Source organism: Astatotilapia calliptera, chromosome 6 (assembly GCF_964374335.1).
Source record: "Astatotilapia calliptera chromosome 6, fAstCal68.1, whole genome shotgun sequence".
NCBI classification, from domain to species: domain Eukaryota; kingdom Metazoa; phylum Chordata; class Actinopteri; order Cichliformes; family Cichlidae; genus Astatotilapia; species Astatotilapia calliptera.
The window spans coordinates 18,324,581-18,342,424 of record NC_137427.1 but is presented as its reverse complement, the minus strand read 5'-3'; the positions used below and the strand labels follow the sequence as shown (position 1 = coordinate 18,342,424).

Here is a 17,844-nt window from a genome sequence, read left to right as displayed (position 1 = left end):
TTATGCAGTACAAATAAAATGTTCACGTTTCTCCAACGTTGTCTTCCCAGCAGTTTCACCGGATGGCCAGGAAGCGTTCGCGATGTCTTCTCGGGCGCTTCTTTGGCGCTGATAATTGGCGTCTGTCTTGTATGTGAAGGTTCTCAGTCATCCAGGTCATCGTAGTCAAAGGAGCTTGGCGTCTGTCTCGTGTCAGTGACGTAAAAGATGGATTTAATGCGACTTGACCGTTCACACAGCAGTTGCTTTCTGAAACATCGGATATGTATCGGATTCAGTACCACATACGAAAGTGACCCAGATTGGATTTGAAAATATCAGATTTGTGCCGTTCACACTGTCATACCATGATCGGATATGGGTCGCATAGGGTCAAAAAAATCGGATTTGATGCGCTTTCGCCTGCAGTGTGAACGTAGCCAAAGTCATAGACATCACCACTCCAATTGGTCATCATGATTTTGATATTCTCTTTTTCCATAACAATGAAATACACCTTGGACAAATATGACACATCAATATTTCATTAGTGTTGTCACATCACATCCTGTAAGCATCGTCTGTCTGTGTCTTTTCCCTGGAAATTAATATTTCCAGCCAATTTACGCAATCCATCAACATGGCTGGAGTTATATACAGTCTGTATAAGTGTGGTTAATCTAATGAACATTTGTAAGGAGATGGCAGTTACTGTGAATTCACAGCAGTTACACAGTGATTAGTAATAAACAGCCAGTGAGAGTGAGTGGATTTAAGAAAGTCAGTGACTCAGGTGTGTCGCTTGGTTTGTCATCTGTTTGTGAGACTGGAGGAGACGTAGAAATCTTTTGTTTTAAATCTTAGTTAGGAAGATTCCTGTTTGAAAACAAGCACTTTCTGTGAGGAATGCAAGAAGTACATCTGCAGAAAGCACATTTTGTCCAACATGTGGACAAAATTGAAAATGTTGAGCATTGAAAAACTGAGAACGTTGGGCAAGTTCAAAAGAAATGTGTTTGTAAGAACGAAAAACCAAATTGTTCCTAAAATAGTTATGGAAAGTCACTGTTGTATGTCTGTGTTCTACATGTTTATCTAATGGAAAATAAAGTTGCTATTGTTTTATTGCAGTTTTTGGATAATTCTGAGTGGATTTACACAGTATGGGTCAAAATGACCCGCAACAAAATCAATGTCAATTGTTTGTTCTTCAACATAATACAAGGGTTAATTTCCAAAACTTGCTTATGATCTTCAATTTGTAGCAGATCCACTATCACACAGCAGCTGGAGCAGTCTCCAATGGAGGTCAGTCCACTACTACCATAGCCTACTACTAGATTAACTTGTGACACATCTGCACCTGCTGCTATGATCACATTGAGTAGAGGCTGAGTGGCTGCACTTACCCCTGGTACATCCAAATCTGCCCACAAACATGTTGACAGATGCAATGCCAGCAATGTGGATTGTCAACACTAAAAACAATCAGTAAGCAAAGACAACAGGGATCACTTTTTTCTGTTTATTTAGCACCCACAACATTTGTCCACAACACTGTGTGGTACCACTTTCCACAGAAGGTGCATTCAATCTGCAAGATTGAATGAGATTGTCAGGGTCATTGTCTGACTGTTTATTACTAATCACCTGCAGTACATTCACAGTAACTGCCATCTCCTTACAAATGTTTATTAGATTAACCACACTTATACAGACTGTATATAACAACCAACTCTGAAATGTTCGTTTGCAGAGGGAAGACACAGACAGACTATGCTAACGACATGTGATGTTACAACACTAATGAAATATTGATGTGTCATATTTGTCCAAGGTGTATTTCATTGTTATGGAAAAAGAGAATATCAAAATCATGATGACCAATTGGAGTGGTGATTTCTATGACTTTGTGTATATAATTTGGGATTTTGAACAAATGTAGGCCAATAAGGAATATATGATATCATTTCATTCTTTTCAAAGGTTTATTTGCATGACGCACAAACAGACACAATTGAAAGGTACAAATGTGCATGACACTTATTCAAACGTGGTGCAGATGTGTGTCACAGGTTGATCTGGCTGTAGGCTGTGGCACTTGGCCAGAGGTGGCGCTGGTTGACTCGACTCCATGTTAGTGCACAAAGTAAACTGCTCGCTTTAGTTGTGAAGCAAAAACGCTGAATTCGGAGAAATAAACCGTGCGAGGGGAACGATAACGACGACAAGGTTCTCCCGATCGTTTACTCTTGCTGTCCTGTGAACAACATCGGCGTGGTGTTACTTGTTTGCTGTTTTTGCGATCGCGTCGCGCATGAGGATATCACCAGGTAAACTCGCCACATTTTTATACATTTTGTTGTTCAACAGCATCAAGACTGACGGAGTGTGTTTGAGACAACCTCACAAGTGTCACAGATGACACATTTGGCGTTTTTTTGCTGGTTTGTCGGTAGGAGCTACTGAAACGCAAGACTGCCACACATCTGTTCGACCAACGCCAGTTGATCTAAACGCCAGTAGATCTGGAACACCGGTCCAAACCCGAGTAAAGGAGCAGGGTTGGAATTGTGACATTAAAAAAAACAATAATTGCTAAAAGAAATTTAATTTGTAGTTCTAAATAAACTCTAAATGCATTTAGGACGTTTTTTACTCACTTTATGTCTCTTCCACGATGTTATTTCTCTCTCCAACAACATAGGTTACAATTAGATTAGCATGACCAATTATGCAAATTAGGCGATGACGTCATTTAGCGACTTCTAGCGACTTTTAGGACAGCCAATAGCGATTTTCCTTACTGAGGAGTTGGCAACACTGCAAATGAGTAGAAAGGCTACAGCTCCGGACAGAAGCAGGTGACAAGAGACACATTTATTGAAAATCAGCTACCTGTTACCCACAGTTTCTAAGGTGAGAAGAAGACATCAAACACTAGACTCCACTTGGAAAAAAAGTGGAGATACATCTGACCCTTCAGTTGATCCATGTACTGTTCACTGAAGCCTCATCAGAAATGGTTTCAGTGGAAGGTGGCTGTTAAACAGCATTGTTAATGAATGGAAAAGGGGAGAAAAGGCTCTGGTGTGCAAAATTAAACAAGAACTGGACTGAAAATCAGTGGCCACAGGTCTTATAGAGTGATGAATCCAAATTGGAAATTTTTGGTTTAAATCATCATCAGTACGGAGGAGCTTAGGAGAGAAGTACAACAGAGAGTATGTGCAGCCATGTGTATAACACGGCAGAGGCTCTGTCATGGTTTGGGGCTGCCATTCAACTGGGGGTCAAAAATGAATGAAACTATAAACACAGGATTTTGATCTTTCACGCAAAACCATTTGGCATCTGATTGTTAGCTACTCCATTTTTGAGCATGAAAGTGATCCCAAACTAACTGAACTAAAGGAAAACCAGCAATAATAATATTTAAAAAAAACAACAACAACACACGCACACACACTGTCAGTTATGGAATTGATCTCCCCAGAGACCAGACTTTATTCCCACACCAACATTATTGAAGCGGTGTGGAATCATTTCAACAGATAATAGAGCAAACCCAGTCAACATCCAAAGAAGAGCATTGAACATCCATCAAGATGCCTGGAGAACTATTCCTAAAGACTACTTAAAGAAATGACAAGAAAGTTGAGCAAGAAATTTCAGGCTTTGGTGGAAAATATAGGTGCTCATACTGAATACTGACTTTTAAGCTCATTAGAACTGTTCAAACTCTCTTTTTGCCTTGGCTGTTTGAATAAATTGGTGCACAAAATCTAAAGAAATGAGGTGTAGCTAAAGACTTTTACATAGTACAGTCGTAGTATTTAGTGAAAACCTTTAGTACTTTTGATACACTGTGCTCATTCTGATGGGAATGCTTCTGTTCATTTACATTTTTTACACACTTTTAGAAATCTTTGTGTTGTACCAAACTACTTTTACTTTGCATTTGTGGTTTTTGTTGATTTTATTGAAAGATGATTCTCTCAGTGTCGCTGACACAGATGAGATTAAAGTAGAAAAGCGCTGGATTATGATCCCACAATCACGAGTTGATCTAAAAGTTCTCATAAACAGACTCAAAAACACCTTCATCCTTGTCTTTTGTCTTTTGCGCTGCCTGTGGAGGTAAAATGAAAGGCAGGTCAACATTTACGCGTTTTATTTTGACACCACGTTATTTTGAAAAGACACTCAAAGTTCGCTGACCTTTTTGGGTGGTTCCTTTTTCATGGGTTTGGCTTTGTCTTGGTCATTCTCTCTTCTGGCAGGTGAGCTGTCCAGTACATCATAAATAGATCTGGGACGAGGCTCTAGACTCTGAAAGAGATCTTCATGTCAGTGTCCAAATAAATGTTGGAAATGACCACATGAATGTAAGGAAGTTCAGGTGAAAGACACTGATGAGGAGAGAGGTGCTCACGGCATAGTAGGACTGAGCTGCTGTTGCATCCAAGCTATCGTCCTCCTTCTTTGTCACCTTCTTCTCTTCTTGGCTTTGCTTTTGTTTTTTCTCGCCAGCTCCATGTTTCTCAGTCTAAAGATGGAGTTGGATTCATCAAAAAAAACCAAAAAACAATCACAGGTGTGCAACATACAAACGAGTAAAACACGAGGCTTTCTTCACAGCTGCTCCCTTTCTAGTTTTTTGTCTTGTGTTTGTATTCAGAGTTTATGGCGCTAACTTCATTTTCGCATTCAATGCACTTCCTGTATAAGAGCTCAAGTCCACTGGGACTACAAAAGAAGCACAGCCACTGATAAGATGAAGAAATTGAGCATGTTGCAAATCAGAGTATTAGGTTTTCTTTGGCTCAAATCAGTGTGTAAATGATTATAATTCAGTAGTTCAGTAACAGCAGTCCCAGTGCAGTTTATGAGGCAATAAAGACATGACAAAACTGGTGGCATGTGACTATTTCCATTAATCTGAGTTGGGTTTTGTGATTGAGACTGAGATGACACTGCCTGATGTTGGACAGCTGTTTGTTATTGGCAGTATAATTGTTCACACTTATTAAACTTAAGTATAATCAGGATTAAATCATATAATCAGTTTCAGATGAAAATTCTCACTGGGGCATTTTAAATTCCAACTTATAACTTAATCTAGAGAGCATGCCTCGGGTTGTGTGATTACTCATGTGATTAATAGTGGGTCAGTGACCCTCAGGACCACGTCCAAAGGGGACAACCATCCCACTGAGGTTAAATACCTTTGTTTGTAGAACTGAGCAAGCCTGGATACAGTTAAAAATTTGTCAAAATATCCCTCATTAAACTGTGACACAACTCTGGTGTGTTGTAACCTGCTGTTTCTTAACTACTGCTTGCTTAACAGCAGGATCAGTCTTACCCAATGTCCTCTGAAGACATACACCGAGCCGAGCACACTGAAGATCAACAGCACACCCGTGAAAATGGCCATGATGATGAACTCTGTGTTAACAGGTTCCTTGTAGCCTTCATCTGGAAAAACCACAAAGACAAAAAAATAAATACATTAAAAAAAAATTATGTCACCCTGTGGTGGACTTCATCACAACTGGATAACATGCAGATCAAATGGCCTTTGGCGTCTGTTCTGGCTAATTTCTCAAGATGTACAAGGGTTTCCAAAAGAAGATTCAGGACCTTTCAAAGGGTCGGAAGATAGATCTCAGGGATAGCAAAGCTACTGGAAGGATAAGAGAGAAAAAATGTTGTTTTTATTACACAGAATGCTGTTTATTTATTCTTTTCTGTATGAACTACGCAATACTTTTTCATCAGTACGCATGCCCTTCAAGAACCAGTGGAAAATAGCAAACTGTATATGATCCCCCTTTGTGGGACTGTAAGGATTTGAAAGCCTATTCTTAATTAATTCACCTTAAAGCTGTGTTACAACTTATTTTGATTATTGCTTGTATTTGTAAAGGATGCAACTATAAAAACTTCTTATTTTTAGTGTTGTTCAATAGCAGCAAGGTATCATCGTAGTTCAGCCACTGACCCCACCAACCTCCTCGACACTAATAATATGTATCAAAGCAGCCCTGATTCAAGCATCTTAATCTTATTTTCAAAACATGTTTTAACTGCCCTGCCACTGCAGTAGCTTTCTTTTTAATTTATCGTGTTCATCTGTGACAGGATCACAGATGGACGCTGCTTCATTTGAAGAAAGAGGAAGATTTAAAAAGAAGGAATAAGAAGGGAAAGTTGAGAAGTTACACTCATTGTATGATTACAAACAGTTATCTTCATGTCCTGCATGTCTTTAACAGAGAGCCTTTTAAACACATTTACTCTTTAAAAAAAAAGAAATCTGAAAAAATGCAGTGAATCTGTTTCTTAACCCTCCTCTCGTGTTAGGGTCGGCACCGACCCATTTTAAATTTCAAATGCATAAAAAAACCACATAGATTTGTTTATTGTATCAAGGCTTTTTGACTTTGTCAGGAACCTCTATTTCTACAAAATAAAACCAAAAAAAATATATTTTCACTAAATTATAAAATGCCCTAGTTAAAATTATGACCTTTGTGTTGTTAGGGTCGGTTTCGACCCAGGTATAATATTATGAGTATAAAGCAATAATTAAAGCCAAAACTGAAATCATAAGTGCACTGTCAGCTAAAACACTTACAGCAAGCACCTCTCCTAATCATATGAGCTTTAGGGGATTCTTATTTTGCATGTTTTTTGCAGTATACCTGCACAAAAACAAAACAAAATAAACACGGGCATGTGAGGTGAATTCACTATTTGAGTGGCCATTTGACTTCCAGAGTGCACATTTACAATTTGCAGCATACAAAAAATGAGAAGAAGATTCACAGTGAGCTAAGTTCAGGATCATATTTTTGGTGAAAATGAAGGAGAGGACACAGAGCAGCATAGCGATTCAGATGGGCAGGTTTCTAAGGAGGAAGACAATGTGGACTATCATCCAGAAGACACAGACACATCTGATCAGAGGTGGAGGTCGCTGGTGCTGAAGCTACTCCTGCTGAAAGATTCAAGTCCAAAAATGGTAAGATCTTTTGGAGCTCAGTACCTCATGATGTACATGGCAGGGCAGCTGCTGCAAATGTCATCAAAATGACCCCTGGAATCACAAGGTTTGCTCTGACCAAAGTCAGTGACATCAAGAGATGTTTTGAGATATTTATGCCATTGTCACTAGAAAGAATCATCATTACTATGATAAACCTTGAAGGAAAAAAAAGTCCATGGCGACATGATGAGGAATACCTGGATGCTTTCATTGGTGTTCTTCTTGCTGGAGTGTACAGATGCTGCAATGAGGCCACTGATCGTCTATGGCAGGGGTGCCCAATCCCAGTCCTCGAGAGCTACTATCCTGCAGCTTTTAGATGCATCCCTACTCCAACACAGCTGAATCAAATGAATGGCTTGTTATCAGGCCTTTGCCAAACATGATGGCATGCTGAAGAGGTAATCAAACCATTTGATTCAGCTGTGTTGGAGTAGGGATGCATCTAAAAGCTGCAGGATAGTAGCTCTCGAGGACTGGGATTGGGCAGCCCTGGTCTATGGGATGCATCGACAGGCAGAAACATTTTCTGGGCAACGATGTCACTTCACACATTTGATATCATTTTGATTCAAGAGTCCTCAGATTTGACAACAGAGAGATCAGACCGAGGTCTGACAAGCTTGCTCCCATCAGGGATGTCTGGGAGAGATGGGTGCAGTTTCTTCCACTGATGTTCATCCCAGGGCCAGTGACAGTGGATGAACGTCTTGTCCACTTTTTGAGGAAAATGCCCCTTCCGGCAATATATACCCAGTAAGCCAGGGAAAAACGGCAGAAAAATCTGGGAAGCCTGTGATGCAAAAACCAACTATGCCTGGAATGTACAGATTTTCACAGTCAAAGCTGCGAGTGGCACCCCTGAGAAGAAACAATGAAAATGTGTGGTCCTCCATATGACCACTGGACTGCAGGATCAGCTGTGATATTTTGTTTTATTTTATTTTTTACCAGATATGACCACGGACAAGAACTTCACAAAGGAAACTGAGGTGAAGCTGTATCATTGGGAAGTGATAAAAAGCCCACAATTTACCCACGGCTATAACCAAAACAAAGGAGGAGTGGACTTTTTCTTTTTTTCAGTTTATATTAAAGGTCTACTGCTGAAAAAAACAACCTTTTTTTGTCTTTTCTTGATGTAAATGTCTATGGGTCGAAATTGACCCGTAACACCATAGATGTCATTTTAGTTATTAATCTTAAAATGAAAAAAATCAATAAAACAGATTTATTTAAGAGATGTGTCCTATACCCCTCAGTAATACTCAGGTAACACAGAAACCTTTTATTTATTAATATGATTCTCTTGAGGTTAATTTTACAATTTTTTTAAAATTGAAATCGAGGGGTACAGTGACAAAAAAAGACCCAGAGGCCCACGCCAAAAGTATTAAAACCAACATTTTCATGGATAAGGAAGCCTAACAAGGTAACCAAGAGATGAGAAACAAATTGGATGATAACTTATTGTTTTTAGTATATTTTATAGCTGATTTAATTCACGGGTCAAAACCGACCCGCTAACATAAGAGATGATAACAGAAAGCTAACACGAGAGGAAGGTTAAGGCAGGTCTTCCTTCCTTAGAATACTTTACTGCTGAGTAACTGTGATAAAGATGTCTTATAGTTGGAGCTTTCATCTTCATTTTCTTTCTTTTGGACTAACCTGTCACTCGAAGAAACCAATCCACCTTCACCGTTTGATACTGGCAGGAGTAAAGTCCTGAAAGCTTCAGGTTTTTCAGCTCCAGATGCCAGGAAAATCTTTCCTGTTCGGTATCCATTGTGGGGATGGTATTATTGTATATTGTTTTGTTTTTTGGATCAAAGCATGTCAAGCAGCCATCTTCCGTTTGGTTTACTGCTTTGATCAAATTGCATGTAATGTTGAGATTTTCACCTCTAAAGGCCACAAAGACTTCGCGCTCCAGACTGATACCTGTGAAAAGACATGTTAGAGGTTCACATTAGGGCTGAAATGACTCAGCGCTGGACACGAAATAAATTTGCTGCAGTTCATTTATTCTCCGATCTATTTCTAGACTACAGGGTTAGTCGCACACGTAAGCAACAGAAAACACTCATCCCAGTCAAATAAATATCAGTCACAACACAAATGTGGTGGCTCACTTGGTGAATCCATTGCTGAACAGACAGTGAGAAGGAAAAATGCAGGTATCCATGTCAACTTGAAGAAAAGGGTCCAAAACGGTTGAGATTCCATGGTGCGATTGGATAGTTTGATAAAAGTGTCTGTATTCTTTTTCGATGACAATGTTTTGTGACTCTATAGACTGTTGAAGTTCCTCTTTCTGCCAAAAAACACTTCCCCAAAATGTTTGATGGACACTGACGCACTCTAAAGGGAACAAGCAAAAACAGCATTTTACATGTTAGTCTAGGACATGGCAGACAATATTAAAGTCTAAAAACACTAAAGGTTAAAGACTTTTCACAGGCAACTCTAAAAGTTTTTGTTTTGTCCAAAGAAAGACTTCTCCTGGTTGCAGTTTGCTGTTACGTCAGCGTCTGGATGGGAAGCAAACTGCAGTTTTGGCTTTCGTCCACAGTGAGACAGTGTTGGCGAAGTAACAGAGTGAGCCACGAGTGCGCACCTCGTCATGTGGTTTTCAGACAACAGCAGAAAAAGAAGACTCGAGCAGGGAGCGGAAATAAGTGTGTGTGTGTGTGTGTGTGTGTGTGTGTGTGTGTGTGTGTGTGTGTGTGTGTGTGTGTGTACATGGCTGGAATTTAGCTGAAGGTGACAAATTGCCTTTTGTTAATGTGAACCAGCTGTCGCGGGTTGTGTGACTTCTTCACGGCAGTAACTCTCTGCTGATTCGCTCTCTCTGAAGCTGCCAATGGAGATGTGCAGATGTTAAAGTGTGGCAGTTATTGTTATTTAACTCCATTTGTCTTTTTTGTTCCTACGCCCTCCTTCTTCTCTCCACCCGTCCACCTGACTTTTTCAGCGTTTCCTTTCTGGAGAGATTACCGTCCAACTCTGACCTCACCTCAGCCCACAGCATGAAAACAGACATAGAGAGGGGGAATAACATCTGGATGCCAGTCACTGAGAAATAACTCTTTCCATTTCATACCCACTATAATGCACTTCTTATCTCTCCTCCTTCCTGGGGAGTGAAGTATACAGTAAAGCCACAGATAGTCAGGTTTACAGGAGCACAGCACAAAAGGGCACTTAACCTAAGAGGTCCTTTTAAATCTGACATGCAAACAAGTGCCTCACTGGAATTCTGAACCAGTTGAACTGGAGTCACTGTATTGCCTTTTTAGCTTTAATCGGTGCACTGAGAAATGAGGTTATGTGCCTTTAATATACTGGATTGGATTCCTAACATCCCCTGAGTTTAAAAGTTTCCAGTGCTGAAACAAAGGTTTAATGAACCACTAGGCTTTGCTGAGGAACTTTACTTAGCTGGTGTTTCCCTTTTGACGTACATTAGCCTTCTGCTCTGTAATATTATATAAGGAAGATGTTCAAGTTTTGATTTACTGCAACTACTACTGTATTTTGTAGAGGCCGTTTGGGTAAAGTGAACTTGATGTCATGTTCAAGAAACCAAGTTGAGATGATTTGCACTTTGTGAACTGGTGCATTATCCTACTGGAAGCAGGCATCAGAAGCTGGGTACACTGTGGTCATAAAGACATGGACATGATGAGCAACAACACTCAGGTAGGCTGTGGTAGCCACCACTCAGATAAATGTTCTTCATACCATGACAACACCACCAGTGTGAAATGTTTACACAGGGATCCATGCTTTCATGTTGTTTCCACCAAATTCTGCCCGAACTATCTGTTTGCTGCAGCAGAAATCTACATGGAGTTTCTGAAATATGAAATAAAATTATTTAGTTCGCTTTTCTTCCCCATTCCAATGCTCAGTGTGAACTTCAGCAGGCTCTTCGGATCATGTCTAAAAACCTTAATGGGTGATTAAACAACAATTATAAGTCCTTATTTACTTGTTAATGTTAAATCATTTGAATCTTTATCTCAAAGTTTAAGGGAAAATTATTTATGAGCACAGTATTAGTAAACATATTGGAGTATATTTTATGCTTATACTTTATGCTCGCTTTAAATGGATTTATCTATACTTAACGTTACGTGTTACAGAACTTGAATACTTTCCTGCACTTAATCAGATTACATAGAGGAAGTCAAAATGACTTCAGTTTAACTTACTGCAACATTTTCCACAATTATTTTTCATTTGTGTTTTTAGCATGCAGATAACAGCTTCTATTTCTTCACAATATACATATTTTATTATTATGACTGTAAGAGGATTTTAGAGACGCTGGAGGATGAACATCAAACAAATTACAGAGAAAATATTCTTCAACATATTAAATAAAGAAAACAAACTAATGCATGTTATGTATATATTGTTAGTTGGTTTAACCTCTAAAAATGCATTATATTTTGTATATTTATTCTTAATTTACAGAGTAAGTGGGTCTACAATACAGTGTAGAGTAAACATGCAGGTTTTCTATTAAAGTTTACTAGAAAAGTAAAAGATGTTTCTCTTGTTTCTCTGTTTCTGACATAAATACTAGCAGCAGTTGCTTCTTATAGTTGAATATCGCTGTGTGGAGGGCAGAAGGTGTTAAACGGTCAGATAAAAAGGATTTGTAACATTTTTAAGGAGACCACGGTGCAGAGATGTGATCCTCCAGCAGAGTGAGATTACAGTCTCAAATATACATATACCCACGCTGAAGATGAGACAGAAGGAGTACGGGGTAAATCACATCTCAGAGAAGAGGATGTGCCACACATCTGGCAGCAGCTGGGTTGCAGAATTTGTCTGCATGTGATATGCATGAGAGGGAGAGAGAGAGTTGGAGGTGGGCGTGTGTTGGGGTCTAAAAGCTAGCACAGCTCCCAAACCCTAAACTTGTTTTAAAAAGAGCTCTGTACCGGACCTGCCGCACACTCTTCTCTTAATTATCCCAAAGCTGGGAGAAGAGGGTGGAGAGAGCGTCGGAGAAAACAGGAGAGAAGGGAGAAGAAGTAAGTAGAGGGACCGTGGCAGCGACAGGGTGGAGAGGCGAGAGGAGCAGAGACATCTGGTATTCAAACCGCATGGGAGAGGGAGAAGGACTTCCTGCTGAGTCTTAAAAGCATCATCATCATTTCAAGTCGTGAGTATCGGCTCATTTGCTTATTTTTCCGAAACAGCTCCCAGCTTGTGATACTTCTGCCGCTGCGGCATTAGTTTGCAAAGTTGCAAAGTGTTTTTGTTCCAGCACAGCCACAAACCATGATCATAACAGGTGACGGCTGGTTTGCGTGGTGCTGTTGTGCGGTTAATTTTCACTCCTCCTTTGATCAGCCTCCAAATTCAGACCTCCTGAGAACATTTACAATACCTCAGCAGTGAGTCATCGACTTATTACTGTCCAGTATGATTCACAGATCTGTCATATGGATGCAGTGCTGATGTTTTGCTTTTCCCTTTGCTTGGTTGGTTTTCTGGGTCGCCTGCCTTTAGCATTTCTCTTTTCTTCCCCATTAAAACTGGACTCTAAAAATCAAAAACTTGCCTTCCTTTTCTTTTTCCTAACTGAACTGCTGTTGCTCTCTCCACACACACAGACAGGTCCAACTGGAAAAAGCCTGTTTTCTTCATCCCTTCAGTTCGACAGGGAACAAGATTTTTTTGGTTCGCATCCTGCCCCATTATCAAGTAGCTGTGTTGTCATCAGTGGGGTTTTATTGGAGGGAAAGCAGAGACGTACAAGTGTTTTTACACATCTTCTTTTTCCCTCTGTGGATCCTGGATCTGCCACAGTGACTGGGAGTATTACACGAGTCTCCAGCTTTCTAACCCCACCAGTGATCTTTTTAACCAAAAATAAGGTGCTGTTGGACTCACCGGATCAAGCTGTGGTCGAAACATCCATAGTTTGATTTTATGAAAAAGGCTGGAGATAAAGCTGCCAGACAAGAAGTGAAGTCGCATTGCATTTATGCTTTGAGCTATCAGTCATACTCACAAACATTTTTGTATTTTTTGGTAATAAAGTACCAGGTTCTAAGGCTTTTTGGTAAACTCTATACCGGGGATGTCAAACAGGAGGCCCAGGGGCCAAAATTGGCCTGGGAAAGACTCCAAGCTGGTCCACTGGAAAGCTTTGGAATATATGAAGAAAGGCATAATTTTGGACTGTATTTTATATTATACAGCTTTTCCTACTGATAAAGACCTTCCCCACCACGATTCATACTCTAACAAAGGAATGAAGTAATAGATAAACAATCAAATGACAGAATTGTTCCTGTTTTTTCACTATTGCATATAGTAATTTATTTATTCATTTATTTGTATATTTATTTATTATTTGTTTTTTCATCAGTATGCCTCCAAAGTAAAAAGTAAAATAAATACATTTTAAAAAAATAATTTCATTTTCTGTGAATTAACATAAACATTTTGCTTCAAAATTATTATAGGAGGGTTACAGAATAATTACAATGAGCTAACTTTTTTCATAATTATACACATTTATTTCTTACAGTTTAAGTGAAAGATGTCTTTTATTTACTAAGACAGTAACAGTTATTACTGGCACACGTGTGCCAATTGACCCAAAGACTGTATATGAAAGATGCACATAGCCACTGCAAAGTCAGCCTAGTAGCTGGCGAAGTCCCACTATGCCTGAAGCTGAGCATTGTACTGTTTTTACTGTTTTCAAACAGGACAGATCATTTCACAGAGAAACAGAGAAGCTGAACGGGGACATAATTTACCTAAAATAGCTTAGATTATGGTTAGTAAGGGCAGTTTTAAACAAGCGGGAGTAGTCTGTTTATTTTGTCAAAGATTTCTATACAAAACTATGATTTCCAAACAGAGGAGGCGCCTCCTGCTGGCCATTAGAAAGAAGTGATGTTTAAGACACTTTTGATTTGGTTTACTTTTTGTACTCAGAAGCTACGTCTATCTTTATCAACAAATTTTCTTTGATCACTTTTCCATTTTTTAAGCAGTGATTAGTCTTAGCACGGGCAGATTCCAAGAAATTGTCCTAACTGAGACAATAAAGTAAAATATAATAAAACAAAAACAGTAGCAAAGTTGCACATCGCACTGGCAAAACACACACACACAAAAAAAATGCTCGCCTTTTCACTAATTAGTGGCACATGAAGTTGCTTTGATTTCCACACATCTTTGTCGGCGATGTAAACACATTTTTTTCTGCTTTAAAAACAAGGAGGGGAAAAAAAGGTTGGTTTGAAAAATAACTTTGACACAGGCACATTTGTTCTCTTCTTCTTCATCTTTTATAAGGGGGAGCGTGTATCTGCTCGACATGGGCCCTCACTCTCTGTTGATGGCGCTGATGGTGGTTGCCACAGCAACTGGGGCCTATGCAGCCGAGGAGGAGAATGAAGTGGATTACGGGTACTGGAACTACAGAGAGGGAGGTATAAATCACAAGCCTGTGTTTGATCTATTCTGTTTGGAGATACGGAGCCCGTAAATCACTGTGCGTTTGAAGCCGTGAGCTATGGCAGCTGAATGAAACGCAGCAATCCGAGACACTTCAGAGAAACAGTTCTTGAACAATTAAAGCACACGCTTTCTTCATTTTCATGATTCATACAGGATGTTTTGTTGTTCCATAAATTGAAGCCTGATGGTGTCACGCTTCGCTTTCAGCTCAGAGCGTGAATGTGGCCTCAGTGCGCAGTGTGACCAGAGTTTTAGATGCCTGGGGAAAACGCATCTTCAGTGAGATCAAAACTCTGCTGCACTCACAGCCCAGCACGCTGCTGCCCGACTACTCCAGGTGGGCCTAACCTTTATCACCCATCATCATGATGTCTAATCAGCCTGAGGTTTGTTTACTCAGTTTCTGAGGATTAGACAAAAGAGGCGCTTTTATGTGATTAGATGACTACTGTTTAACAGTATCTGCTTTTAAGGCAAATGTTTATTTCTTCAGCATCGTTTGTTGGCAAGAAGAGTTCACTCTGTGTTTTTTTCTTTTTATTGAGGCTTGTTTTAGTCAGCCTGGGAGATTTCATATTTTATTAAGACCATGTGAACGCATTTCCCATTACTTTGTAGGGTACACCAATGCCCTGCTTGTTGACTGCTTGTTAATGCAAACCTCTAACTAGACAATCAAGTCTGTGCATTTAGGGACGTAGACATGGTCGAGGTGGCCTGATAAAGTTCAAATCAAGCATCAAAATGAGGAAGAAAGGTGATTTAAGTGACTTTGAAAGCACGGTTATTGATGCCAAATGGCTGGTCTGAGTGTTTCAGAAACTGCTGATCTACTGGGATTTTCCCCCACACAGCCATCTCCAGGGTTTACAGAGAATGGTGCACAAAAGAACAAATATCCAGTGAGTAGCATTTTTCTGGATGGAAATGTCCTGTTGAGGCCAGGGATCAGAGGAGAATGGCCAGACTGCTTTGAGCTGATAGGAATGCAACAGTGGCTCAAATAAACACTCGTAACAACCAAAGTATATGCAAAAGAGCATCTTTTGAACTCAGCAGAAGACCATATCTGTCAGCTAAGAAGTTGAGGTAAAATTAAGGCTAATATTTGCATTGCTTGAGTCTCAACTTCTGCTGTGAAATTTCAATGGCAGGATCATGAAAGCATGAAAGCGTGAATCCATCCTACCATGTATCAATGGTTTGGGGCTGTAGCTGCTGGTGGTCTAATGGTGTAACTGTATTTGGCACACTTTGGGCCCCTTAGTACCAACTGAGCATTGTTTTACACGACAGTATTGTTGCTAACCGTGTCCATCCCTTCATGACCACAGTGTACCAATCCTCTGATGCTGCTTCCAGCAGCATAACACACCATGTCATAAAGCCGACATCATATCAAACTGGTTTCTTGACACTGAGTTCATTGTGTTCAAATGGCCTCCAAAGTCACCAGATCTCAATCCAAGAAATCTGCAGCAGCTGTCTAATGCTATCATGTCAATATGGACCAGGCAATAGCAAGATATGCCCAGAAAGTTTCCACCAGTGCATTATGTATATACTCACCATTTTATGAACTGGATTACTTAAATTAAACTTTAGCTGAACTGAAAAAAAGAGCAAGTTTTTATTCTAAAGTGAGATATGAATGAACTCCCACAAATGTATTTTGGGAGCATCAAAAGTCACGAGAGAGTAAACCAATCCAATTTGAAGACGAACAGGAGCATTTCTTACTCTCACCTCAGCCTGTCTTTGCCTCCTTTGTCTCCTGTAACCACACAGATTGCTTTGGATCAAGTCTTTCAAGACTTTATCCACAGTCATAATTAATTTCATACAGCGCTCCATATGTGTGAGCGGTCCTCTGAAGTTAACCGTCCTCTGTTCCTCCTGCAGGGTGCGCCCTCTGTCCGAGTCTGTCAACGACCTCTTCAGGGAAGTCTCTCTGCTGCACCGACGCATCGCCGAGCTCTCTCATCGCCTAGCAACGCTGGAACCATTTCTCCGTCGCTACGGCTACCAGGGGGAGGATGGGGAGGATGAGGAGGAGGAGGCGGAAGGCAGGCGGGCTCACAGCCTGAAAGGGAAGGTGGCGAGTCTGGCCCGATACACCCCGAGGAGCGCAGTGAGCGTGAGCCCGCCCAGAGGGAGCAGGGTGGTGAGGAGGAGGCGGGTGAGAGTCCTGAAGAATAGGGGAGTGAAGCTGGTCAAGAGTGACACATAGATGGATGGACAGAGTTGGGGGCGGGGGCGTGCGACGGAAAGAGGGAAAAAGTTGGAGGCTTTGTTGGGTTTACCGAAACGAATTATAAATCCCTTTATAAACAGTGTAAAGTTTCTACATATGCAATATAACCTCTGATTTTTATTAGTGAGAGACTAAAATTCTTTAATAAACTGTTATCACCATTTCATTGCGGTTTTTGCCTCATCAGTTCCACTTCTCATTCTCTCTTCTTTTATTTTATGGATCACCTCAACTTGGGAAACAACCTTACACAAACCTAATTGCTGTTCCAGAAGCTCTCTGCTACTTTAGCCGCACTGTATCTAATCCGTGTAGATTGATTAGATACAGAAATAATGTGACGGGATAATCCAAAAAGCTGTCCGCTATCAAGGACGGTTGAGAGCTAAAGAAACTGATCACTAAACAAAACCGAATACATCAGCCAACAACTAAATTATCTTCTTGTTGTTAGTGGCTGTTTTATGTTTATTTAAGGTTCACTTTCAAAGGGCTATTTATAGAAAGGTTAGAAATCATGCCTAACGAGTAGCACAATGTCTAGAAATAAAATAACCATTACATCACTTTTAAGCCACGTGATTCCTATTGTTTTTATTAAAGAGCATTCCAACCCCCCCAAACGAAGCAATACTCCCACGCCACCTCCTTATTGGATTGAATATAATATATTACAGCGCGCAAAATGCAAGGATGGTGTGCGCGTAAAACAAGAAGAAGAAAGACTTGTTTCATTAGGTTATTGTCAAACCTTTCTCTGGCATGCCCCCACTTAAGGAAGTCGAAAGAAGTTCACACCCCACTTTTTTTTTTAAGTCTCTCGCACTTTAAAAAGAGAGGGTCTCTATTTGATTTGACTGAAATAAAGGTGCTTATCATGATAACCAACACAGCGATAGTCTACATGCAGACAGCACAAGTCCTTGAAGTTCACAGTCGGGTGTAGCATCTAAAGGATAAGGACACATTATTTTTCCCACATATCTGTAACTAGGCATGGACAAATGATTTCAGGGAGAGCGAGGAGTTCTTATGTGAGGAGGAACAAGCA

The 17,844-nt window shown here is 40.2% G+C and overlaps 2 protein-coding genes and 1 long non-coding RNA gene across 3 annotated transcripts; 2 read left to right on the top strand and 1 right to left on the bottom strand.

Moving 5' to 3' along the window:
* Positions 1-2,089: 2,089 nt before the first annotated feature.
* Positions 2,090-2,625, top strand: LOC145429440 (uncharacterized). Its single transcript, XR_013909665.1, has 2 exons — positions 2,090-2,312; positions 2,439-2,625. It is a non-coding gene; the product is annotated as an uncharacterized LOC145429440 (long non-coding RNA).
* An 825-nt stretch (positions 2,626-3,450) lies between these two features.
* nfam1 (NFAT activating protein with ITAM motif 1) lies at positions 3,451-9,377 on the bottom strand. The gene is made up of 6 exons (XM_026170724.2): positions 9,169-9,377; positions 8,705-8,977; positions 5,348-5,460; positions 4,415-4,528; positions 4,201-4,311; positions 3,451-4,111 (listed from the first exon to the last, which is right to left on the bottom strand). The coding sequence occupies exons 1-6, from the start codon at positions 9,260-9,262 to the stop codon at positions 4,049-4,051; spliced, it is 768 nt and encodes a 255-aa protein (XP_026026509.2). The 5' UTR covers positions 9,263-9,377; the 3' UTR covers positions 3,451-4,048.
* Positions 9,378-11,967: 2,590 nt separating this feature from the next.
* LOC145429439 (uncharacterized) lies at positions 11,968-16,954 on the top strand. Its single transcript, XM_080302862.1, has 4 exons — positions 11,968-12,218; positions 14,375-14,511; positions 14,747-14,876; positions 16,442-16,954. Exons 2-4 carry the CDS (start codon positions 14,397-14,399, stop codon positions 16,767-16,769), a joined length of 573 nt encoding a protein of 190 aa, XP_080158988.1. The 5' UTR covers positions 11,968-12,218; positions 14,375-14,396; the 3' UTR covers positions 16,770-16,954.
* The last annotated feature ends 890 nt before the right edge of the window (positions 16,955-17,844 follow it).